At 41.0% G+C, this 26261-nt stretch overlaps 1 protein-coding gene across 5 annotated transcripts in view; it reads right to left on the bottom strand.

The window, feature by feature from the left end:
* The window catches only part of NEO1 (neogenin 1), a 270466-nt gene that overhangs the window by 155941 nt on the left and 88264 nt on the right, over window positions 1-26261 (bottom strand). For all 5 annotated transcript variants that reach the window (XM_029065166.2, XM_029065167.2, XM_029065164.2 and 2 more), the window contains exon 2: window positions 15256-15573. In XM_029065166.2, coding sequence (XP_028920999.1) covers window positions 15256-15573 — 318 coding nt within the window. The remainder of the gene's footprint in view (window positions 1-15255; window positions 15574-26261) is intronic.

The following is a 26261-nucleotide window of genomic DNA, read 5'->3' on the forward strand; positions in this document are numbered from 1 at the left end:
GAAAAGCATTGGGGGAGTCCCTTGGCTATGTAGATGAGCTGTCCAAAAAACATCATTTAATAAAATCATAATTGCTGAAATATGTTGTTTCAGGTTGTAAAAATGACCATTCGCTTTCTTTATAACCTAGATTACTAGCTAATATGCATACTTCATCTGGTAGCAGTGACAGAATATGGAAAGCTGATCTAATAAAACAGTAGTTGACTATTACAGCTACAAATGGACTTTTTGGAGTTAATGAATTTTCCACTTTAATAACTTGCTTCACCCATGAGTTTCAAACACTGCTCTGCTCTGGCAAAGCAACTTGAAAAGTTACTAAACTGGTGCTCCTGAGATCATGGATGAAATGTGACTTAAAAATTCTTCAGCAGGTAGAAGAGTTCATATGCATCAGAAGGGAATGAAATTATTTTTGATTAGTTTTCCATCCAATTCTAACCACCAAGGCGGAGAATCTACCCACCTCATCTCCTCTAGACTATTTAGGGGTTGGGAACATGTTGTCCAAGTCTACTGTATTGCAGTTCCCCCATTTGCTTAGTACAGAACCCTGCACACAGGAAGTGCTCAATAAATACTAATGACTGATTGGTCCTTCTGCCTCTTGTACAATGCTCAACAGTAGCATACAATTAGGACATGCAAGGCATTCAGCACATGACTAACCAGTGAGGAGTGGCTGCTGGAAGGAGGGAGCAACCTACAGGTAGTTCCTTTGTGGGTGAACAGCACCCCCCAACTTGAAGCAACAAGTCTGGATGAGAGGCAGGAGCAGAGATGGAGTACTGTCTATTCCATCTGCCTCCTACCGCTGTGGTCAACAGAAGTTGAAGAGAAGATCCTTCCCCTCACTTCTCTCTGAGCTTTTTTCTCTCCCTCTCTCGGGAAATCATAATGGGGAAGATCTGAACTAATGCATGTGTCTCAGGTTTGGTTTTTGTTAAGTGCTTACTTAGTATCAAGCACTGTTCTAAGCACTGGGGTAGATACATGGGGTTCACAGTCTATACTGGAAGGGGGAGGATTTAATCCCCATGTTACAGATGACGTAAGTGAAGCACACAGAAATTAAGTGACTTGCTTAAGAGCACACAACAGACATGTGCTAGAGCCATGATTAGAACCTACGTCTTCTGACTCCCAGGCCCAGGCTCTTTCCACTAAGCTATGCTGTCTTGGCTTCCCTATTTCTTCTGAGAGCTGACTGATTTAGTAATATGCAGTCCCTGCAAAATTCTATCCCTATTTCACCCTTACCAGTTATCCATTAGTGTAAAGTAATGCTCCATGCACAGAATTTGATATAAAACAGACAGTATTTGTTAAAGCATGACAAATAAAATGTTGAGGTTTCCCCATAAAAATGTGCTACTAAAAAGATTTACCGCTAGTGTTAGAACAATTTAACGTCCATTAAGAACAGCACAGAATCTTAAAGTTTTGAATCTTACAGTTGGGAAGAACAATCATATACTTTCAATTTTCCCAAAACTCAGAATGAAGAGCAGAGGAAAGACTGTTTTACAGAAATAACTTAAAGTCACTGATTAAAAACTACATACATTTTAACCGTGAGGAAAGAATTCTAAGCAAAAGTTCTTGATCTTAACACATGTTCTTCGTAAAAGTTGAATGACTCCAATTCACCAACAGGAGTTGGTTAATTTGCTTTTATTCTAAACAATAACAGGTAAAAAGTAACAATTTAATGTTGAATTTCCAATAAGAAAAGTGATCATACTTTTAACCCTACAGAAGCTAAAATAGGCTAACTTTTTGAAAATCTTCGGCTCACACAAACCCTTGTGTCTGGAATTCCCTCCCCCTTCATATCCAGCAGACCATTTTGATCCCCACAGTCTGAAAACAGACCTCCTCCAGCAAGACTTCCCAGATTTCTCCTCCCCACCCATTATCACTTCCACACTCGTACATCCCTTAAACATGGGGTTTCATTCTCCAGTGCTTAGAACAGTGCTTGGCACATAGTAAGCACTTAAATACCATCATCATTATTATTATTCTCAACTCTCATGGATGCATGCATACACACAGATATAAAATCTGTAAATTCTATTGCCTTCCCCCTATTTGTTATTTATTTTCATGTCTTCTCTATTAGTTTGTGAGTTCCTTGAGGGCAGGGATCATGTCTAACTCACTCTATTAAAGCAGAGGGTTTGGGGCAGAGGACATGCTCAATAAATGTCACTGATTGATTGACTGAAAACATAAAAGCTTTCACTTTCCTGGTGCCGTCTCACGGCTGCACTATGTTTTATGTTGGGAAAGAATGTGGCCTAGAAGTGAAAGGATGGGGGTGGTGAGAAATACGATAATTATTAATAAGGTAATAGTCTGATGTTAACTCCTATATAACTAGGTTATAAAAAAAAACTAGCCATTTTGATTTTTGAAAAGCAGGAATTTCAACCTCTAGACCATGAGTCATCTAGATGCATTATACAACAGCAACAATACTAAGTTTATGAAATATAACTCCCTTCAACACAAATGTCCTTTGATTTTCTTATACAGCAGCTTATATTTTTGTTAGGGAATTACTCATATGATTTATTTGTAAGCGCTCAATAAATATGATTGAATGAATGAATTTGCATCAAATTCTCCATTTGAAAATAATGAGAAAATTGCATGTTTATTAGAATGGACTATATCCCATGAAAAAGTTTGATTTGCATCTATCTCAGGAGATGATTATTAAAATATTAAACTCAAAGAAAACTAATACTCTTGCTTCTCTTGATTCAGGCAATCAAGCTGAAATTGCTTTCCCCTTCTAGAAAAGGCAAAATAGGAGTTTGTTGTGAATCATAGCAACAATCCAGTGGTCTTTTAGAAGCTTTGTAAATCAATGTGCAAATCAAGATTTCAAAGGAGCTCTTGATAGGCTAAGGAAAATCTCGGGCATTTTTAAAAAAGATTTCATGGTTTTTGATAGTTTAACTCATGAAATAGACCATTTAAACCCATACTCCCCATTTTGTTTTCAGTTTGTTTTTTAAAATGAGGAAATGATAATAAAAATGGCAATTAAACACCAATGCAAGGAGAGACCCATTATTTCTAATTCCAGTAGCTAGAATGTTATTCATTTTATTCAATATAGCAGCTTTCCCCTTAATTCCATTCAGTGACAAATACTAGCACTCCAGAGAGGCCTGGCCTGAAATAATTTTTCAAAGAATTATCTGAATAAAATCTGCAAGGAAACTTCTTGCTGCATTTGCTTTGAACCTACAGCAGTCTAAAACAGCTGTTCTTGGGTATGATCACTGAACTCTAGTGGGTCCATAAATCAAATAATAAAAAATAAAATGTCTACTGAAAAATTATTTTCACACATTTTATTATGGTCTTATTACTTAGAACTTTTCAAATGAGAACAATTTATCATTATAAGCCTAATTACATAAAGGTGCAGCTACAGCAGAATGGTTTTTCAAAAACCAATCTAGGTTAATCTTTCCATTTGTCTTTCTTACTGAAAGCTTTATTTCACCTACTGTGATCATTCAATATCATTTTATTTAGTGCTTAATAATTGAACTAAGTATTCAGACTAGAAATTTGGTGAAGTAAAGTAGAATCCCTAATCCCTGTTACAATTCTAGATGTCTTTTTACACAGGGAAAGTGGAGTCAAGACTAAGAGAAACTGTGGATCCAGGTGGAAAGCAAAGCAATAGAGAAACAGGATGGTGGGGTGGACAGAGCACAGGCCTGGGAATAAGTAGGACCTGCGTTCTAATCCTGACTCCACCACCTGTCAGATGGGTGATCTTGGGCAAGTCAGTGAACTTCTCAGTGAATCAGTTCTCCTAGACCCCCTCCAATCTGGCTTCCATCCCCTCCACTCTACCGAGACTGCTCTCTCTAAGGTCACCCATGACCTCCTTGCCAAATCCAATGGCTCCTACTCCATTCTAATCCTCCTTGACCTCTCTGCTGCCTTTGACACTGTCGACCATCCCCTCCTCCTCCATACCTTATCTCACCTTGGCTTCATGGACTCCGTCCTCTCCTGGTTCTCCTCTTACCTCTCTGGCCGGTCATTCTTAGTCTCCTTCGCTGGCGCCTCCTCCCCCTCCCATCCTTTAACTGTTGGAGTTCCTCAAGGGTCAGTTCTTGGCCCTCTTCTATTCTCCATTTACACTCCCTCCCTCGGTGAACTCTTTCGCTCTCACGGCTTTGACTACCATCTCTAAAGAGCACGGGCTTTGGAGTCAGAGGTCATGAGTTCGAATCCCAGCTCTGCCACTTGGCTGTGTGACTGTGGGCAAGTCACTTCACTTCTCTGTGCCTCAGTTCCCTCATCTGTAAAATGGGGATTAAGACTGTGAGCCCCACGTGGGACAACCTGATTCCCCTATGTCTATCCCAGCGCTTAGAACAGTGCTCGGCACATAGTAAGCGCTTAACAAATACCAACATTATTATTATTATTATTATTATTATTATTACGCAGATGACACGCAGATCTACATCTCCGCCCGTCCTCTCCCCCTCCCTTCAGGCTCGCATCTCCTCCTGCCTCCGGGACGTCTCCACCTGGATGTCGGCCCGCCACCTAAAACTCAACATGAGGAAGACTGAGCTCCTCATCTTCCCTCCCAAACCCGGTCCTCTCCCAGACTTCTCTATCACCGTGGATGGCACATCCATCCTTCCCGTCTCTCAGGCCCGCAATCTCGGTGTCATCCTTGACTCGTCTCTCTCGTTCACCCCACACATCCTATCCGTTACCGAGACCTGCCGGTTTCACCTCTACAATATCGCCAAGATCCGCCCTTTCCTCTCCACCCAAACGGCTACCTTACTGCTACGGGCTCTCATTATATCCCGGCTAGACAACTGTGTCAGCCTTCTCTCTGACCTCCCTTCCTCCTCTCTCGCCCTACTCCGGTCTATTCTTCACTCCGCTGCCCGGCTCATCTTCCTGCAGAAACACTCTGGGCATGTCACTCCCCTTCTTAAACAACTCCAGTGGTTGCCTATCAACCTCCGCTGCAAACAAAAACTCCTCACTCTAGGCTTCAAGGCTCTCCATCACCTTGCCCCTTCCTACCTCTCCTCCCTTCTCTCTTTCTACCACCCACCCCGCACGCTCCGCTCCTCTGCCACCCACCTCCTCACTGTCCCTCGGTCTCGCCTATCCTGCCATCGACTCCTGGGCCACGTCCTCCCGCGGTCCTGGAACGCCCTCCCTCCTCACCTCCACCAAACTGATTCTCTTCCCCTCTTCAAAACCCTACTTAAAACTCACCTCCTCCAAGAGGTCTTCCCAGACTGAGCTCCTCTTCTCCCTCTACTCCCTCTGCCACCCCCCCTTTACCTCTCCGCAGCTAAACCCTCTTTTTCCCCTTTTCCCTCTGCTCCTCCACCTCTCCCTTCCCATCCCCACAGCACTGTACTCGTCCGCTCGACTGTATATATTTCCATTACCCTATTTATTTTGTTATTGAATTGTACATTGCCTTGATTCTATTTAGTTGCCATTGTTTTTACGAGATGTTCTTCCCCTCGACTCTATTTATTGCCATTGTTCTTGTCTGTCCATCTCCCCCGATTAGACTGTAAGCCCGTCAAACGGCAGGGACTGTATCTGTTGCCGACTTGTTCATTCCAAGCGCTTAGTACAGTGCTCTGCACATAGTAAGCGCTCAATAAATACTATTGAATGAATGAATGAATGAATCGGTTACCTACCACATCTGTAAAATGGACTGTGTCCAATCTGATTAACTTATATCTACTTCAGAGCTTAGTATAGTGCCTGGCACATAGTAAGCACTTAAATACCATAAAAAAGTTAATTACCCAGTTGTAGAAGTGCCCATGTGTGACAATACATTTGTGGTTTGGTAATCTACTATTCCCACAGTAAATGAAAGGCTTCTGGGAAACTTTTATTGGTCGTATTAAGCCTTGGTTTATGATCTGCCTCTCTCCCCCCCACTCCCAATTAGTTCCTCCAGGCAAGATCTGATTGCTAGGAAAATCTGCCTTTTGAGGCTCCCATGCCAGTGATGCAATCCCCTCTAGTTTTGAACACGGGAGGTTGGGCACTCAGCACTCCCTATATTTTTCTTCTCATGGCAGGAAGCACTCATTTCTCAGCACTCTTGACTACCAGTCTTATGCTCTTTCTGTAACAAAAGTAGAAATATAGGTAGAGGAAACATTTTGGATGCAACCAGCAGAGTGTCTGAGCTGAATCATGCTCACTGCTGCAGGGAACATAGGTGGGGAATGGGTTCCTGTGGACTGTAGGTTCGTTGTGGGCAGGAAACATGGCGGGGAGGGAAGGGAGACGGTCTACATCCCAGGGGAGGGGGTCTCCATGCAGTGGCCCCTAAGGAGACTCCACCAGAGACAAGGCAAGCCTGCTTTGCTTCCTTTCCTCTCCTCCCCAGCTGCAAGCAAATCCCTGGAAAATTTGGAGCGCAACACTCTGAACCCTCAATCCCCTGTACCTTAGTTTCCCCACACCAACCACTTTTTGCCGGCAATACTGCAACTGATTCTTAGTATACTTGAGAAAGTAAACTCTTATAAGTCTTGGGGAAGTTGCTGAACAGGAAGATCTCTGTCCATAAAGTCAGATTGGCTTCATGGTAACAGCCTGCGTAGCTGAAGAAAACTTGGACAATCAATTGTGGGATTCCTGCTCTTAGTAAGCTTTCTACTTAATAATAATAATTGAAAATTATAAAATTTTAGACAATGTTTTAAAAGTACCACCTAACGTCTACAATTCTTCAACTTCACAAATATTAAGTACTAACATCTCAGTCCATTAGTAATACTTATTGAGCAACTATTGTGTGCACGATTCTAAACAAAATTCAAAAGTGGTGAAAGAAATCACACGGAAACTTGAAGAAATCTGAGGTTCTGAATCTTTTTAAAATTAACCTTTTGCTTTCACACTAAAGTTGCCAAGATTTAAAACACTTTTTTTGAAATCGAACACCTCTTTAAACCTTCCCAACTCATCTAAGCAAGCTAACGTCTTCCAGTGTAGGTGAGAAAATTATAAGAACTGTTTACACTGCTTCCATTCCCTGGGTGACAAGCAACAACCCAATGACATCTTTTACATCTCAAAAGTACCTCCTGTACATCAAATGTTTTTTTCTTGAAGTGAATTTCAAAAGAAAACATTTCCACATAAAAAAGGCCATTTCACTTTTTAGAGGCCTATTTAAGTAAATAGAACATCAATCAATCATAGTTGAGCGCTTACTGTGTGCAGAGCATTGTGTTATGTGCTTGGGAGAGTAAAATATAACAAGAGTTGGTACACATGTTCCCTGCCCACAATGTAGAGCTCACAGTCTAGAAGAGGACACAGAGGTTTAATATAAACTACATACCTATAGAAATGCTGTGGGGCTGACTAAGGGATGAATAAGGGGAGCAAATCCTAGTTCAAGGACAATGCAGAAGAGAATGGAAGAAAAGGAAATGAGAGCTTAGTTGGAGGAGGCCTCTTGGAGGTGTGCTTTTAATACGGTTTTGAAGATGGGAAGGTGATCGCCTGTCAGATATGAAGAGGGAGGGCCTTCCAGGCCAGAGGCAGGATTTGGGCAAGGGGTCGGCAGTGGGATAGAGGAGATTCAAGTAGAGTCAGTAGGTTGGCATTAGAGGAGCAAAGTGTGGGATGGGATATGAAAGTAGTGAGCAGCAGGTAGGAGGGGACAAACTGATTGAGTGCCTTAAAGCCTGTGGTGGTGCTGTGTACAGTGATGAGAGAGTAAGGACAAAGACAAGGTTTGGGTGGGAGTATGAGGAGTTCTGATTTGGACATGTTAAGTTTGAGGTGGCAGGACAACCAGGGAGTGATCTCCTGAAAGCAGGAGGAAATACGAGACTGCAGAGAAGGAGAGAGACGGGCTAGAGATGTAGATTTGGGAATCATACGCATAGATGGTTGTTGAAGCCATGGGAAGGAATGAGTTCTGCTAGGGAGTGGGTGTAGATGGACCCTTGAGGAACTCCCACTTAATGGGGAGGGAGGCAGAGAAGGAGCCTGCAAAAGGGACTGCGAATGGTTGGCCAGAGAGAGAGGAGGACTGTGAGTTCGTTGTAGGCAGGAATGTGTCTGTTCGTTGTTATATTGTGCGAGAGCGAGGTTTGTGCGAGACCAAACGCTCAGGGCAGTGCTTTGCAAACAGTGGACACTCAATAAATATGATTGAATGAATAGGAGGAACACAAGAGGACTGACAGTGTCAGTGAAGCCAAGGTTAGATAATGCTTCCAAGAGAAGGGTGTCAAAGGCAGCTGAGGTGTCCAAGAGGATTAGGATGGAGCAGAGGCAAGAAAGATCATTGGTGGCAATAGATATATTGCTCTATCACTAAAAATTGACCAGTATTGGCTGAGAACCTAAACGGTACCGGACTAGGAGCTGAAATTTTAAAACTAGACAGCAGTAATAAACATTACATCGCCACCTAACTTGAAAATGACCCCTATATAAGGAAGGATTTAATCACTCAGTGTTGTTGGCAGCTTATTAAGTTTCTTCTAACAATAGATTCTCTCAACACTCTTTATCTTCTCTGTAAAAGTGCACTGTGGTAATCAAGAATAGATTATGATTAAAACCACTTCTTTTTAAAATATTCAACATTGCTTTGCTGATACATCTAATCCAAGATTAGGACAGATTAGCAAATGTAATAAATTTATATTCATCAATGCTATAAGAAAACAGACTAAATTGTGTATTTTTTCATATGGGTCTGTTACAGTCTTAAATAAGCAGCTACTAGTTTATTATACTTTATAATAACATTATCAGAGTGTAAATACTCATTGTTACGCATTCTAAAACTGATTTTGAAACCAAGAAATTTTCACTTGGAATAAGGTAAAGAGAGTCTTTGTCTGGGCATAGCCCCAGTTCTGAAAGATACATCCTGAAGTTTGGAAATAGGTTGTGCACGAATTGCTGATGTAGCCCAAGATCTGGAAGCCGCAGCTGACAATATGCCCAATCACTGCCTCTCCTTCCATCAGCACACTTCCTGAGCACATAGAATTTAAGTCCGGCTTCTCCATTTTGGCTGAGAGGTCTTGGGAGGGAGGTAGCACAGGTGGATCACCTAGAAGGGGCCAAGATCTGCGGTAGAATTAGGATCCCCATCACTCCTGCCCCTATTCTGTGGTCATTCAGGTGAAACTGAGAAAACCTCATTCGGCTGCACTCCTGCCCCTTTCAGAAAGCAATCTGGTCCATGTCATCCGAATCAGCACAGGTGACCCCACTCAACCACCCCTGCCTCTCCCTGAGCACAAACTGGAAGTCCGCTTTTTTGCTTCATCCCAAAGGAGGCAGAAAAGACTGACTAAATCCACCGAAAACTTTGGCCCTTTCTACTCGACCTAATTGCATGCTGCTTTCGCATGAAGCAGAGAACCCTCTGCATCCCAGTGGCTAAGGATGCTGTTCTATGGCTGCAACTAAGGTTAGAATCTTGGTTCCACCACCAGATATAACTTGGAAATTAAAAACTCTTGCCTCAATTTTCAAGAGAGTGGATGAACTTTTAAAATTACTGATGATGACAATCCTAGAGTTCAAAGGTTTGCAGAGACCAAAATGGTTCATGAAGAAAAAAACCACTGTTCAACCCAAAAAACTTTTCTCTGAAGTTGAAAATTGTTGCTGACAACCGCCTCCTATCAGCAACGTCGGGAGTTTCTATAAGAGAACAAACTGAAAAAAGGGAGAGAACCCACCTGTTACCCTTGTATAATTATTGATCCAAGAATGAAATGTCACGTCAATAGGTTCACAAGAAGCAGCATGACCCAGTGAATAGAGCTTGGGCCTGGGAGTCAGACGGACCTGGGTTTTAATCCCGGCTCTACCACTTGAATGCTGGGTGACCTTGGGTCAGTCATTTCACTTCTTTATGCATGAGTTACCTCATCAGTAAAATGGGATTAAGACTGTGAGTCCCATGTGGGACATGGACTGTGTTCAACCTGATTAACGTGTATCTACCCCAAAATGTAGTACAGTGCCTGGCACATAGAAAGCGCTTGACAAATACTATAAAAAAAAACGTAATTTACTGGATTAGGGACCAGTGGAATCCGCCCCGCAGAGTTAAGACTATTGCCCCGTGGATCCCTTTTATATTTTCCAACACTCCTTGTCCCTCTCTCATTTCGACCTAAAGGTGGGCCTCCTCACCTCTGACGTCCATATGGATGATCCAGGGGTTTCTGAGGTGTGTCTGCATATTTTGGGGTGCCCCCTGCTTAGGGGTCTGCACAGTTCTTGCAAAAGGGCCCCTGCTGTCCACTAATCTGACCTTCTTGAGATGATTACCTGGGAACTTGTTCCCTCTCCCTTCAATACTGCCAATCCCAATAGCCTTCCTGGTGGCGATGGGAGCCCTATAGGCCCTTCTCCTTTGTGCTGATACCTGGGTTCTATGTACTACTGTATGGCTCCTGATACTTGCCTTTGTCTTACTGCCAATAGCTGCCTGCTCCACCCATTCTCCTGCTTCTCTTCGCCACACATACAGTTCAAGAACCCCATCATCGGCCACAGAACCCCTCAACCTCAATGCCTATCCTCCATAACAAAAACCATTACCACAGCCAGCAGAGCAAGTTCTACTCTGCAGAACCTCCAGCAAACAGTGAAAATTACAACTCATGTAGTTAAAATTGTAATGTTATACTTTCAAAAACTTGGATAAAGGAAAATCATTTACTGATGTCTGACGTACGGAATACTGCACATAAAGACATTTCATGGGGTTTTTTCGTTTCAGAAATTCTGTAAAGAATCCCAAGTTGTAACAAGCACATCAGTGGAAAAATGTAGCCCATGATTCTGGTATTCATGACACAGCCACAAGTTTGAGGAACATTGTAATAGAGTAATGATAGCTGTGGTATATGTTAAGTGCCTTTTAAGTGCCAAGCCCTGTGCTAAGTGCAGAGATATGTACAAGATAATCAAACTGGAATAACAGTGGGATGTCTGGCTAGGGGAAACTAGCCATAATTTCAAAGAAACCAATTTGACATACGCTCTTCAAATGTAGATAGATGATTTCCTAGATCCACACTACTTCAACCATCTGGTAATGTTGTATCAGCCCATATCAAATTTCATTAAAGCACTAAAATTTAGAGCCAGTGTCAGACTGCCTGATCCAAGGCCTACTCTGTATTTCTTTGAGGGCTTTTAAAGTGACTGCTTTCTCAATCTCCCATCTCCACGTGACAAAATTTTATAAAGCTTGCTGCAATTTAAAATGCTTGTGGCCTGTTTTAAAGAGAGAAGAAAAAAACAACAAACATGATCAAGGTTACAAAAACAATACCTGGGGAGATTTAACTTAGTAAGAACCTTGCAATTCATTTTCCTAAGAACATTTATTTTCCTGCTCTTACTGCCTGAGCTCTTCATCCTTCTTTTTTTTAATTTATTTTTATTATGGTATTTGTTAAGTGCTTACTCTATACAGGCACCATAGTAAGCGCTGAAGTTGGATACAACCAAATCAAGATGTCTACACAGTAATAATAATAATAATAATGTTGGTATTTGTTAAGCGCTTACTATGTGCCGAGCACTGTTCTAAGCGCTGGGGTAGACACAGGGGAATCAGGTTGTCCCACGTGGGGCTCACAGTCTGCATCCCCATTTTACAGATGAGGTAACTGAGGCACCAAGAAGTTAAGTGACTTGCCCAAAGTCACACAGCTGACAAGTGACTGAGCCGGGATTCGAACCCATGACCTCTGACTCCAAAGCCCGTGCTCTTTCCACTAAGCCACGCTGCTTCTCTATACACAGTCCCTGTCCCACATGGGGCTCACAGTCTCGATCTCCATTTTACATATGAGGTAACAGGCGCAGAAGTGAAGTGACTTGCCCAAGGTCACACAGCAGTCAAGTGGCAGAGCCACTGCACTCTAATCAACAAGTTTTCTGGTCCTCTCAAACTCAACACACTGTTCAACAAAGCGAAACATTAGGTTTTCTATGATTGCTCTAAAAAGAACATCACTTTCTGTAATACTCTAAACACTTAAAAATAAAATTAAGAATGAAAACAATCTCAAATTGACCACCCAATGTGAATGGTGAAGAAAGGGAATAGATCACCAAAGACGAGTCTTTTTACACAAGGCAGACAACTAAGAGTGCTTTCAGGGATTTTTTTCTAGAGCAATTTGGGTTTGGGTTTTTTTTTCCATTTAGAGGCAAAAATGGAACAATCCAGAACAACGAAACTGAGGTGACAGGCCTCACCTCAGTACCATACATAGTACCATACATAGACTTACCATCATATTACAATACCCACTGGGGCAAGGACTTAGAACTTTTTTTTTAGAAATAGTACCCTTGTGACCAAAATTTCACCTTACCTACCCCCACTCCCCCAGGCCCAGCCACACACTTCCCACTTCAGACTCATTCAACCTCCAACAGCCATTCCCCACTCCACCTCCACACATAGCCAAAAGCGAAGAGCAACAGCTGCAGCAGGAACAGGTAATTAAACCAAACAGCTCCCATTTGCCTCCAAGCAGAGTTTCATTGATTTGCTCCTACTGTTTGGCAGGCAAGCCGGGGCCAGGGAGGAGGATCCCACGCCACAAAGTTCACAGCAGTGAGCAGAGGTTTCCCACACTGGGAAATCAACCGTGTTCAGTACCCAGGTAGAAGTGACCTCTCCTACAGTCTAGCACCCAGCATGTCTACCCACTATGCAATGCCTCATGGGGGCCCAGACCCACGGCCAATCAATAGGAAGGACTCCCACAGAATAAGTGAGTGGTGTTTCTTGGATAAAAAATCTCCAACTTTCACTGAGAAAACTACAAACAAAAAACAATTTGGTATTGCAATCCCCAACAGCAATCTGAAATGGACTCCTCTGAGGTTTTTTTTGTTTTGTTTTGTGTTTAATGGTACTTGTTAAGTGCTCACAAGGTTCCAGGCACTGTACTAAGCACTGGAGTACATACAAGGTTGGCCACAGTCCATGTCTCACATTGGGCTTACAGTCTTAATGCCCATTTTACAGATGGCGAAACTGAGGCACAGAGAAGTTAAGTGACTTGCCCAAGGCCACACAACACACAAGTGGTGAAGGTGGGATTAGAACCCAGTACTCTGACTCCAAGGCCCATGTTCTTTCCACTAGGCTCTGTTGCTTCCCTCTGATCTACCAAAGGTACGCCCTCTTTGTCTCCTTAATGGAAGGGAGATCCAGGGAGAGGGGAAGGGAGAGAAGAGAGGCTTCTGACTACTGAGTAGCTGAACATCACCCAAAAAGTTATTTCCCTGTTATCTACATTTTTTCATTATCTGGTTCATCCGAATTGGATAACTGAGAGCTTAAGAGGTCCAACTTACCCATAGAAAGCAACTTTAAACTTTGAGATGGATTAATTAACTCTGCTCAGAAGTGTTATATTCCTCTGAAATGTTAAATTTGGGAACATAAAATGTAATCAGCATCAATACAGGAATTCATTTAAGTAAAAATATCCCTCTCATGTGAAAATCTGTTCTTACACACTCTCACTTCTGTCACACATCCAGAAAAAGCCAAATTTAATTAAAGTGAAACTGACAACAGATTATTGTGGGTTTGGGCAGTTAGATCATTCTAAGCAGGGAAAAATTCACACTAAAATATTTAGGTGCATGGTTGACAGTTTTGCCTATATAAACAGTTATCTAGTTATTGCATGTGACTAAAAGAATACAATTTGATGGATCCAAGTTTATAAGAACAAAATAAAAAGCAGAGTTTACCAAAATCTCAAGGGGAAATGACTGAACTTTCCAAGCTGTCATGATCCTCCTTTTCCCCAAGACTTGGAATTCAGGATTTACAACTTCTAAATGCTGCACAAAACTGCTATTGCATTTCAGCCAATCAATCAGAATAGAATAAATAACTTCTACTAGTATCACCTCCAAGAAGAGCACCAAGTATATTTCAAACTATTTCTCCTGTAGATTTCAGGCACCTACTACATCATAGAGAAAAATGAACTTCTCGTTTTAACATTAGTGATCATGCACATTCTGCACTGTGATTTAATGGAGACAATATTTGGCTATAAAAATGACAACAAATAGCAGCTCTGGGATATGGTGTAACCTTTATTCACTGTGCATTCATTGCTCACGGGCATTTATTAACCAAAGAAAAATATTTCAGAAGGCTGGCTAACAGATCATTAAAGAGCTGAAACAAAAATCACTGCATGGTCCATTTTTCTTCTTACGTTGCTGCAAAACAATTGTCTTCTTCATGTACCATTTTTAGAAAGCACACAGAGTCTGAAACTGCATAAAGCCTCCATTGTAACTATATTTCTAGGCAAATTTGCAGATATTTTGGTCACTTCTTTTATTTTTCAAACAAGATGCCTTGAATATCTCTCTTTAAGGATGCTGGCCTGCAGTATTGCAACTATTTTTATTCCCAATTACCTTTAGAGTCTGCCCACATCTATGTTCAACTCTTCAAACAATTCATTTCTATACCCATTTTCACTGTAAATCAAAATTCAGTTTCCTGAGTCAGTAATGAGGTAGCGTTTAGTGGATAGAGCATGGACCTGGAGACGGATGGACATGGACAAGAAGCGAGGTTCTAATCCCAGCTCTACCACTTGAATGCTTTGGGAATCTAGGTAAGACACTTTAACTTCTTTGTGACTCAGTTACCTCATCTGTAAAATGGGGATTAAGACTGTGAACCCCATGAGGGGCATGGACTGTGTCCAACCTGATCAGCTTGCATCTATCCCAGTGCTTAGTACAGTGCCTGGCATGCAGGAAGTGCGAAACAAATTCCAAATTTTTTTTAAAAAAAGAGAGAAACTAAAAAACATGTGAAAAGCATTTTGAAGTACCACATCCAACATTCCAGCCCTTATCAGTCAGTGACAATATACTAACTTACTCAACTTCCAAATTAAAACTACTGGCTAATTAAAATAATCAAAATGTCAGTAATGTAAATAATTGGACTACTATATTAAAATGAAAGAGCCAGCTTCGAGCCAATTCATAGGGGCAACTGGCTGAATTAACTTCAAGAGAACTCAAGCACAATAAGGTGGGATCAAATAAGATTTCTCTTTTTAATAGAAGCAAAGCAAAAAACAATGCTATGTGCAAAATTTGCCCAATGACTAATTCAGAAAAACTTACCTGCTACTGTGAGCTTTGCTGTTCTGCTTACGATGGTTCCAAGACCCTCCACTGTAGCCACACATTGATAATATCCTTCATCGGGTTTATTATGTTTAGAATGCACCACGCTGTTTATTAATAAAGATCCATCGGGAAGAAGCTGGCGCCGGTCATCTGAGGCTAGGTTTAAAGAAGTTCCATCTTTTTTCCATTCAATTTTTGGAGAAGGTTCTGCATATGCTGAACAGTTCAGTATAACAGAAGACCCTCGGATTGATAATGTATCCTCTGGTTCCACCAAAAAATAAAATGGAGTGAATGTTCTGACGCTAGCCCCTGCAAAAGAGAACGGAGAAGTGAGTTAGGCCATTTAAAACCTTTTTCTCATTTGTAATTTTGGAAATTATTTGTTTCAAAACCATTTTTGTAATTTTTATCCACCATGCCCCTTCCAGATATCTAGGCATGGTTGTAAGAAAATTGCCCATCCACCTCTGCATCAATCAAAAACTCCACACGAGTGACTTCAAAGCACTCAATCACCTTGCCCCGTCACCTAGCTACTCTCCTATTACAATCCAGCCCTCACACTTTGCTCTTCTAAAGCTAACCTTCTCAAGCGCTTAGTACAGTGCTGAAGGTACCTCGATCTCGTCTATCTCACCGCCTATCCCTTGCCCAAGTCCTGCCTCTGGCCTAGAACGTCCTTCCTCCTCAAATCCAACACACAAGTACTCCCCCCTCCCCTTCAAAGCCCTCCTTTCCTCTTCTCCCACTCCCTTCTGAGTCAACCTGACTTGCTCCCTTTATTCACCACCCCTCCCATCCCCACAGCACTTATGTACCCAACTGTAATTTATTTATTTATATTAATGTCTTTCTCCCCCTCTAAACTGTAAGCATGTTGTGGGCAGGGAATGTACCTGTTTATTGTTACATTGTACACAGTACTCTGCACACAATAAGTGCTCAATAAATACTATTGAATTATTCCATTGATTGTTTCTGGCTCAATGAGAAGTAGCAGTAATATTTAAGTGCTTACTATGTACAGCACTGAACTTAATACTGGAAAAGCTTGTTATGGGTAGGAAATGGGCCTACCAACTCTGTTATATTGTCCTTCACCATGAACACAGTGCTCTGCACACAGTAAACGTTCAATAAACACAAATGATTGATAAAAATACATAGTGGGAATTCAACAGAGTACCTGTCCCTTGATGAGGGAGATGGGGGGCAGGAAAGCCATGATCTAAGAATAGAGACACTAAAAAACTAAAATGACCTATTCTAGAAAACTTACAAATAAATCTATTTCATCTCTAAATACCAATTAACAATGTGTGTCCTGGAACTACATAGTACTTGCACACCAGAATTGGATTGCAACATGAAGCTGCCAGGTAGAACAACCCAAATTTGGGTTTAATCACTCACCTGAACTTAGAGAAACAATGATAAACTTCACTTACTTGAAAGAAGGGAATTTTAGAATACCTGGCTGACCACTGCATGATGAATGATTAGTGAACCAGCAAGTACGAATCCAGGAGACATTTCAATATATTTCTCCCTTCTTGAAAGTTTTAAGTATTAAATATCATTGAGTTTAAAGTTTGTTTTTATGAGGGCAGAGGAGATTGGCATTTTCTCTTAATAAGGAGGGGAAGAACTGGGCTTGAATAAAAACAAGAAAAGCCACAGAGTATGCAGGAAATAAATCTATGGTTCAGACTGCTAATTCTCAAGGTAGTTATAAAGAAAACTATAGTGGGAAGCTTGCTCACAAATAAATCAACCATCATTTAAAATAGCAAGACTAGGTATTCCTGATTCATTCCAACAGAAGTGATGGGACTCAATTAAGTCAAAAAATGCCCTTCTACCTTCCCCCCGGCCCCTACTTCACAAACATAAAACTCAAAAGTAGGCCAGCAAAAGCAGGAAAAGTGAGAACAAAAGCCTGTCTTTGTCCTTTTTATCTCTATTTAGATTATGAAACTGGGGACCATAGCTAATATTACTGTTGGAGTTTAATTAAAAAAAGCACTCAATAAATACTATTGACTGATGCTACTAAATGCTTCTAAAGTATAACCGAAATGCCATATATCTATATTATCTACCTATGCTCATGGATGGATAGATGGGTATGTTATATATGTCTCTAAATAGACATATATTTAGCCAGATGTTCTTATATTCAGATATACATATGTATGCATAGACATGAAGAGTACAGGTGCCCTTTCTGCTTTCCTGCTGTTGGCAAAGGGTGTCAGGAATATTATTAACTATAACTATATTTGGTATTTGTTAAGCACTTACTATGTTCCAAGCACTGTATTAAGTGCTGGGGTGGAGACAAGCAAACTGGGTTGGATATAGTCTCAATCTCCATTTTACCGATGAGGTAACTGAGGCACAGTGAAGTGACTTGCCCAAGCACACTGAACAGACAAGTGGAAGAGCCAGAATCAGAACCCATGACCATCTGACTCCCAAGCCTGTTTCTATCCACACCATGCTGCTTCTCCGTTCCCTGTTCATTATAAAGATGTCATATATTTCAATCACAAATTACAGTGTAATGCCCTTTGTCAGTTAAAAAATACACAAAGAATTCATTATTTTGCATTCACGCTACATTAGAGCCTAACTTGTTTAATTTTCCTTGTCCATATTTCATTGTATGTTTACTGTCAGTCAAACCGGCAACCGATTAGGCATACCATTTATCACTGTACTCAAGAAAACTGAATTCACTGAGACAGTTTTAAAGTTGCCTTTAGAAATAAGAACACTAATTATGATCTTTCAGTTCTTACTATGTGGCTAAGGGAAATACAAAATAATCAGAACAGACCCTATCCCATGGGGATTAGCAATCTAATGTACTTGGACATGGACTTGCACCCTTTACTCACCCCTCAGCACCATAGCACTTATGTACATATTCATAAATTTATATTAATGTCTGTTGCCCCCTCTAGACTGTAAGCTCGTTGTGGGCAAGGAACATATCTACCAACTCTGTCATATTATTCTTAGTACAGTGTCTGGCACATAATAAGCACTTAACAGATACACTTAATATAATGCTCTGCACACAGTAAAGACTCAGTAAATATGACTGATTGATCAACTGACTAGGCAATGTGAGCACAGGTACCTTATCTCAATTTTAGAGATGAGGACACTCACACCCAAAGAGATGAAGCGACTTGCCCAAGATCAAAGCAGAAGTAGAATTAGACCCATCTGGATTATTGCATTCGCATCCTTTCTGATCTCTCAACCTCCTGTCTCTCCCCTCTTCAGTCTATACTTCACCCTGCTGACCAAATTATCTTTCTACAGAAACACTCTGGGTATGTCATTCCCCTCCTCAAAAATCTCCAGTGGTTACCTATCAGCCTTCGTATCAAGCAAAAACTCCTCACTATGGGCTTCAAAACTCTCCGTAACCTTGCCCCCTTCTACCTCACCTCCCTTCTCTCCTTCTATAGCCCAACCCGCACCCTCCACTCCTCTGCCACTAACCTCTTCACCATGCCTCGTTCTCACTTGTCTCATCTTTGACTCCTGGCCCACGTCCTACCTCTGGCCTCAAATGCCCTCTCTCCTCACATCCACCAAACTCACCTCCAGGAGGCCTTCTCAGACTGAGCCCCCCTTTTCCTCTTCTCCTCCTCCCTTCACCACTTAGGTATTTATGCACATATTCATTATTCTATTTTATTAATGTGTATATATCTATAATTCTATTTATATTGATGCTATTGATGCCTGTCTACTTGTTTTGTTTTATTGTCTGTCTACCCCCTTCTAGACTGAGACTGTTGGGTAGGAATTGTCTCTGTTCCCTAATTGTACTTTCCAAGCACTTAGTACAGTGCTCTGAACACAGTAAGCACTCAATATTTATGATTGAAGGAATAAATGAGGTCACCTGATTCAAAGATGGATGATTTCCTCACAAGGCCCTGTTGCTTCTCTCAGTCCAATTTTAGGATTTCATTTTGTTATCTGCACTCTACCACTATATATTTTATTACTTCAGTAGGATGCAAGTTTCCAAGTAAATCTCACACTACACACAAGTGATATGGCCAGTCATACTAACCTATTAAATTGGCTTCCTATTATAGTCGGTGCTGCCATGCTACATGGTGGGTTTTGGGTTTTTTTGGACATTTTACAGAAAATGCTGGTGAAGAATTAGGTAATGCTCTTCCTAAAGAATGTCTATCGGGGGAACAATGTGATCCAATATCAGAAGAAAAAGTTGTGAACACATCAATCGTATTTATTGAACACTTACTATGTACAGAGCACTGTACTAAGGGCTTGGGAGAGCACAACAAAACTAGCAGACATTCCCTGCCTGTAACGAGCTTACAGTCTAGAAGGGGAAAATGAATGATGAATACACATGATTTATGCCAGTCAAGTTTTGAGTATTATAGCAAATGTTCCTCCCTCCAAAACACACATACACACACACACTTTCCCTCCCTCCCTCTCTCTCCAGTGTCCCCTTTTAAGTATTGTAACACCTGGCCTATGGGTAGGTTCCAGTGAATAGACATGTTTTCTTCACTGTTTTCATGTGGTACAGATTCAAAAAAAGCATATTTTCATAATGGTAATAATGAAAATAAAATTATAACTGTGGTATCTGTTAAGCACTTATGTGCCCACTACTGCATTAAACACTGAAGTACACACAAAACAATCAGATCCAGTCCCTCTTGGGGCTCACAAGTCAGAAATAGATTCATTGACCTAAATTCATGGGATCCAGACAGCTAAATAGGACAGGCAATTTCCTGACATTTGGGAATTCCAGTAGGGTTTTGACAGCCTTGACTAGATCTCTAGGTCCGATACAGCTCTACTGTACTAGCTGCTGCAAGAAATTTCACCTATAACCCCACTCTCCTCGCTCCTTCTGGACTGCTCCCACGAAGAGTTTTCGATGAAAAGAAGCTTTGGTCAGCTAGCGGCATCGCCCCCAGCCTCTCCTAACCTCCCAATCATCTTCTCTCAACAGTGGTTACCGGGCTTTGCTCCACTTACCTGGGGAAATGATTGTAGCTTTTAAAAAAACTCTACAGCAAAACTCCAGAATGGGGGTAAGCTTTCAGATAAAATTCCTTCTTTATTCATTTCTTAGACCTTAAAGCCAGACCCTCTGGTGTATGTTTATTTCATTAAAAGATTGTTTGACACAGTGTGCTTCAATGGGTCAAGTCGGATGGGGATCCAAAAAGTGAATTGTGATACAGGGTCGATGAAGTAATGATGACCACCTCAATAGTTTTTAGAAGCAGAATTCTTTTTTCGTTAATTTCACAAATAATTACATACATAACTGTGATTCAAAGTTACAACCTTTTTAAAATGTAGAGATCATATGTATACATATTTGTTTTAGGAACATCAATTTTTAAAAACTTTAATGAAGTTACTATTTTAATACATTAGTAATCCCATTTAGTTTAAAACAGAAAACCAAAGCAATACAGTCCCTAGGCTATTAATCAAGTATGAACTAAATCACAACTATTTCTAAGCTTTGAAAATTAATCAAAAAACTTCTGCAATTGACTTGGACTACATCAGTGAGAGTATTTTAGGCACTACAATTCCAGAGTCTATTAAATGAGATGGTAGATCAACTTTCTGTATCGCTCTTCAAGAATGTAATTTTTAACAACAATGTATCAAAAAGGCCCCTTACAAGCAACCTGGAATTAACTGCAGAGGAATTATATAACAACCATATAAGGATTTCATAATGAACATACTAACACTGATATTGATAGTGGCATATTGATGGTGGCAGATGTTTTAAAGATTCAGAGGCTGAGCAAGGAAATAGAACATCCTCTAAGCAAAAAATAAAACATAGGTGTACCTCAATAGCTGGTCTCTCAACACTATCATGAGTTTCTACAATGTTTTAAATGCAGACTGAAAGCTCTTTGTAGTTGTGGATCACTTCTAACCAACCATTTTGTACTTTCCCCAAGTACTTAATACAATGCTCGGCAAAAAGCAATAGCTCAATAAATATCACTGAATAACATAAGGGGCATTGTGGATAATATGGCACATCTGTTTTTAAAACTCCAAATGTAAGAGGTGGTGTTAAATAGTCTTCTCCAACAGAGTCTTCAAAACTCTCTCAATTGCCCAGCAACACTCACAAGGCATCATAAACCTGTTTGAAGTCACTGTATATATCTTCATCACCCTATTTATTTTGTTTAATGAGATGTACATCACCCAGATTCTATTTATTTGCTATTGTTTTAATGAGATGTTCTTCCCCTTGACTCTATTTATTGCCATTGTTCTTGTCTGTCTCCCCCGATTAGACTGTAAGCCCATCAAAGGGCAGGGGCTGTCTCTATCTGTTGCCGATTTGTACATTCCAAGCGCTTAGTACAGTGCTCTGCACATAGTAAGCGCTCAATAAATACTATTGAATGAATGAATAAACATTTCAAGGCAAAGTGCTGGTTGGAAAAATTTAGCTCCCAGCATCTTTTTCTTTCCCCGCCAAAAAAAGGACTTGGAAGATGTTCAAAAGTATTTATCACACAGATCTATCTTGATGAGTTCTGTGTAGATATTTTAATGTTGCTCCCAGCAACTCCCTGTGTCTGATTTGCTGCAAAGATAACATCCACTTCTTAACGGTATTTGTTAAGTGCTTACTATGTACCAGGCACTGGGCTAAGAGCTGGGGTAGATACAAGCCAATCAGGTAGGACACAGACCCTGTCCCACATGGGGCTCACAGTCTTAAATCCCCATTTTACAGTTGATGTAACTGAGGCACAGAAAAGTTAAGTGACTCGCCAAAAGCCACACAGCAGACAAGTGTGGAGCCAGGATTAAAACCCAGGTCCTTCTGATTCCCAGGCCCTTATTATTTCCCGAAGATCATGCTGTTTCTCTGTTGTGCTGTCATCGGTTATTGATATTCTGCAGTAGCCACCCCAGAAGGACTCTGGTTATGACAGTAACCAGTTAGTTGCCAAAACAGTTTTCACATTTTTTCTTTGAAGACGACGATGGTGGGGTCTTGGAGATCCTGTTATTTTCTTCAGTGTTCCATATGTTTAGAAAAACTTGCGTAAATGCTTAGACAGCCTCCTTATGATGATTAATCTCAGTGGGCATGACAAAAGGTCCAGCTACTTTGCAATTTTTCCTGGTTCTGACTGCTGGGTTGACTTTCTCAATCACAACAAGTGTAATGTCTTCACATGTTGAATAGTGTATTCTGCTTTTGGAACTTTTTCAATAGTAAAAAGTGTGTTAGGGAGAATGTGGAAGTGTAGCTGCCAACTTTACGTGATTCTCACCTGCTTTGTGAAGAAGCGGAAATCATCTTTACACTTCAAGAATGCTACTGATAACGAACACATGGCTACACAAGGCTTCAAGTGATACACAGGCATAGTTTGAATCTCTTTGGCTTTGGCATATCATTATTTTTCCCTCTTATCCTTTAACTTGATTTGCAAGTCATGATGAAGGTTTATAAAACCACTTTTTTGTCAGGGTTATGAAGTGCAGCATTAGCGTTGTTGAAGCAGCTTGTTTAGCTGCAAAGTAGTTCTTTAACAAGACTAATTTGCATCCTCTAGAATGTAAGCTCATAGTGGGCAAGGAATCAGTCTGCCACTCACTGTCAGTGAAATCATGAAGCCAAAGCTAAATAAGGTTTCCATGAGAAAAGGGGTGGTCCACAGTACTGAAGGCAAGTGAAAAGTTGAGGATTAGGATGGAATAGAGGTTGTTGGATTTGACAAGAAAGAGATTGTGCGACCTTTGAGAAGACAGTTTCTGTGGAGCGAAGGGGGTAGAAGCCAAATTAGTGGTGGGTCAAGGAAAGAATTGGAAAAGAGGAAGTGGAGACAGTGGGTGTAGACAACTTGCTCAATGAGTTTGGAGAGGAATGCAAGGAGGGAGATACGGTGATGACTGGAGGGAGCCATGGGGTGAAGGGAGAAGCAGCGTGGCTCATGGAAAGAGCATGGGCTTGGGAGTCAGACGTCATGGGTTCTAATCCCAGCTCTGCGACTTGTCAGCTGTGTGACCTTGGGTAAGTCACTTCACTTCTCTGTGCCTCAGATCCTTCATCTGTAAAATAGGGATGAAGACTGTGCGCCCCATGTGGGACAACCTGATCACCTTGTAACCCCTCCAGCGCTTAGAACTATGGGAACTTTACCATGCCTTACAACCTAGCTGCAATGATGACTTTCCCCAAACCTTGAAAAGGCCAATATCCTTAAAAAGTGGGCAGGTTATCTATGTATCATAGGGTCTCATCCTTGATGGCAAATGTAAAACTAGTAACAGTTATAATAGTAATAATAATAATGTTGGCATTTATTAAGCGCTTACTATGTGCAGAGCACTGTTCTAAGCGCTGGGATATACAGGGTATACATACAGGGTACAGGATATATAGAGAAGCAGCGTGGCTCAGTGGAAAGAGCATGGGCTTTGAAGTCAGAGGTCATGAGTTTGAATCCCAGCTCTTCCACTTATCAGCTGTGTGACTGTGGGCAAGTCACTTAACTTCTCTGTGCCTCAGTTACCTCATCTGTAAAATGGGGATTAAGACTGTGAGCCCCACGTGGGACATCCTGATTCCCCTGTGTCTACCCCAGCGCTTAGAACAGTGCTCAGCACATAGTAAGCGCTTAACAAATACCAACATTATTATTATAGGGTAATCAGGTTGTCCCACATGAGGCTCACAGTCTTAAGCCCCATTTTACAGATGAGGTAACTGAGGCACAGAGAAGTGAAGTGACTTGCCCACAGTCACACAGCTGACAAGTGGCAGAGCCAGGATTCCAACTCATGACCTCTGACTCCCAAGCCCGTGCTCTTTCCACTGAGCCACGCTGCTTCTCTAATAATAATAGTGGTATTTGCTAGGCACATATGTGCCAAGCACTGTGCTAAGTAGTCAGGTAGATAAATACAACACAAAGTAGACAGAGTTCCATTCCCACCCAGGATTCACAATCTAAGGATGAGAGAGAACTGGTATTCAACCCCCACTTTGCAGACAAGGAAACTAAGGGACAGAGAAGTTAAGTGACTGCTCAAGGTCACAACGCTGGCAGGTGGTGGAGTCGGGATTAAAATTCAGGACCTTGACTCCCAATCCAGTATTTTCTCCACTAACCTACACTATCTCTCTCTAGAAGTGGAAAATTTTTGTAATAACACTCTCTTCGACAGTCTACAGTTCTCCCTATCTTCAATGCCCATCTGAACTCACAACTCCAGGGTGCCTTCTCTGATTAAACTATTTTCTCCACCATTGCCCTCAATCCACACCCCACTCTTCCCCCATCCTGGCAACTGCCACTTCAACTCTTCACCCACTGCTAGACTTTAAGGCAGCGATCACATATTCTAATTTCTACTATATTCTCCCAAGAGCTTAGTACCATAGTTTATACACAACAGTGGTTCAATAAATGCTATTAATTGGTAGATTGAGGGCGCTGCCGTAATAGAGGAGCCAGATTAAATTCAGAGACTCTAATATTCTTTGGTTTTTATTCAGTCTACCCAAGCTATAATCTAGCCTGAAAAAAATTTACCTGGATATCCAAGTTAATTTAATCAAATGAGAATATTAAATGCTCATACCTTTATGTAATTTTTCTCTAATATTGATCTAAGACTACTAAAAAGGGCATAAAAAGTCTATTTGTCTTTATTAAGATTCAGAGAACTCCTGAGGATATCAATGTTAAAAAATTAGGGTTAATAATCTGAAAGAGACATTGAAAATCTGTCCAGCAAATTTTCTAACCTCTTCAATCAGTCCATTTTTAAATCCGATTTACCTTCTAAAATAGCCTTAATTAACAAATTAATAAGATTCTCCCTATCACTGAATTGCACAGAAAGACTCTTGTCTCCAAAGAGACACTCTAGCTTCCCTCCAGGGATGAACAACAGTCTTGCTTTATGAAGCCAACTGCCTTTCCTCTTCGTAATTCAGAAAAATTGAAAGATAAAGACTGGAGGGTTGGTTTGAAAGGGAAAGTTGGTATTAATGCTTTTCTGAGTTAATATATTTCCAATGTCCCTTTATTAAAAAAACAAAAACTACTGATCAATAGAATCTACATCAGAATAAGATAGATACTGATAAAAGTTCAGTTTAAAGTGGTAAGTTGTGCTAGATAACTTCCATCACTCAGTAAAGGGGGTGCAATTCTTTAAAATTTACAAATTAAGACCCTTATTTTTTCAGAGTTGGATGACATATTGCCCACTTTTATTACTCAATTTATACAAATCGTGATGTCAGAATTAGGAACATTGTTCAAAAAACACGTTTCTGTCTTGCGTGCAGTGCAAAGCGTTGTCAGAAGGAACAGTTATGAGCAGGAACACAGCAGACAAGGAATAGTACTTCAATAAAAGTTTGCCTTAATGTGAGGTTCTGTAACAATACAAGCTACATCACCTAGTGGATAGAGTACGGAACTGGGAGTCAGAAGGATCTGGATTCTATTCCCGGTTCTGCCACTTGTCTGCTGAGTGACCTTGATCAAGTCACTTCACTTCTCTGTGCCTCAGTTACCTCATCTGTAAAATGGGGATTAAGACTGTTAGCCCCATATGTGACAGGAACTGTGTCCAACCCAATTTGCTTGTAGCCCTGCCAAGAGCTTTTGGCCTTTTTTTTTTTTTTTTTTTACAGTATCTGTTAAATGCTTACTATGTGCCAGGCACTGTTCTAAGGGCTTGAGCAAATACAAAGTAATTAGGTAATCAGTATTTAGGACAGTGTCTGGTATAAGGTAAGTGCTTAGCAAATACCACAACTATTATTACTGGTTCTAATCCCGGCTCCGCCACTTGTCAGTTGTGTGACTTTGGGCAGCTCACTTAACTTCTCTGGGCCTCAGTTACCTCATCTGTAAAATGGAGATTAAGTCTGTAGTCCCACGTGGGAC

The sequence above is a fragment of the Ornithorhynchus anatinus genome, chromosome 5 (assembly GCF_004115215.2).
Source record: "Ornithorhynchus anatinus isolate Pmale09 chromosome 5, mOrnAna1.pri.v4, whole genome shotgun sequence".
Lineage (NCBI taxonomy): Eukaryota > Metazoa > Chordata > Mammalia > Monotremata > Ornithorhynchidae > Ornithorhynchus > Ornithorhynchus anatinus.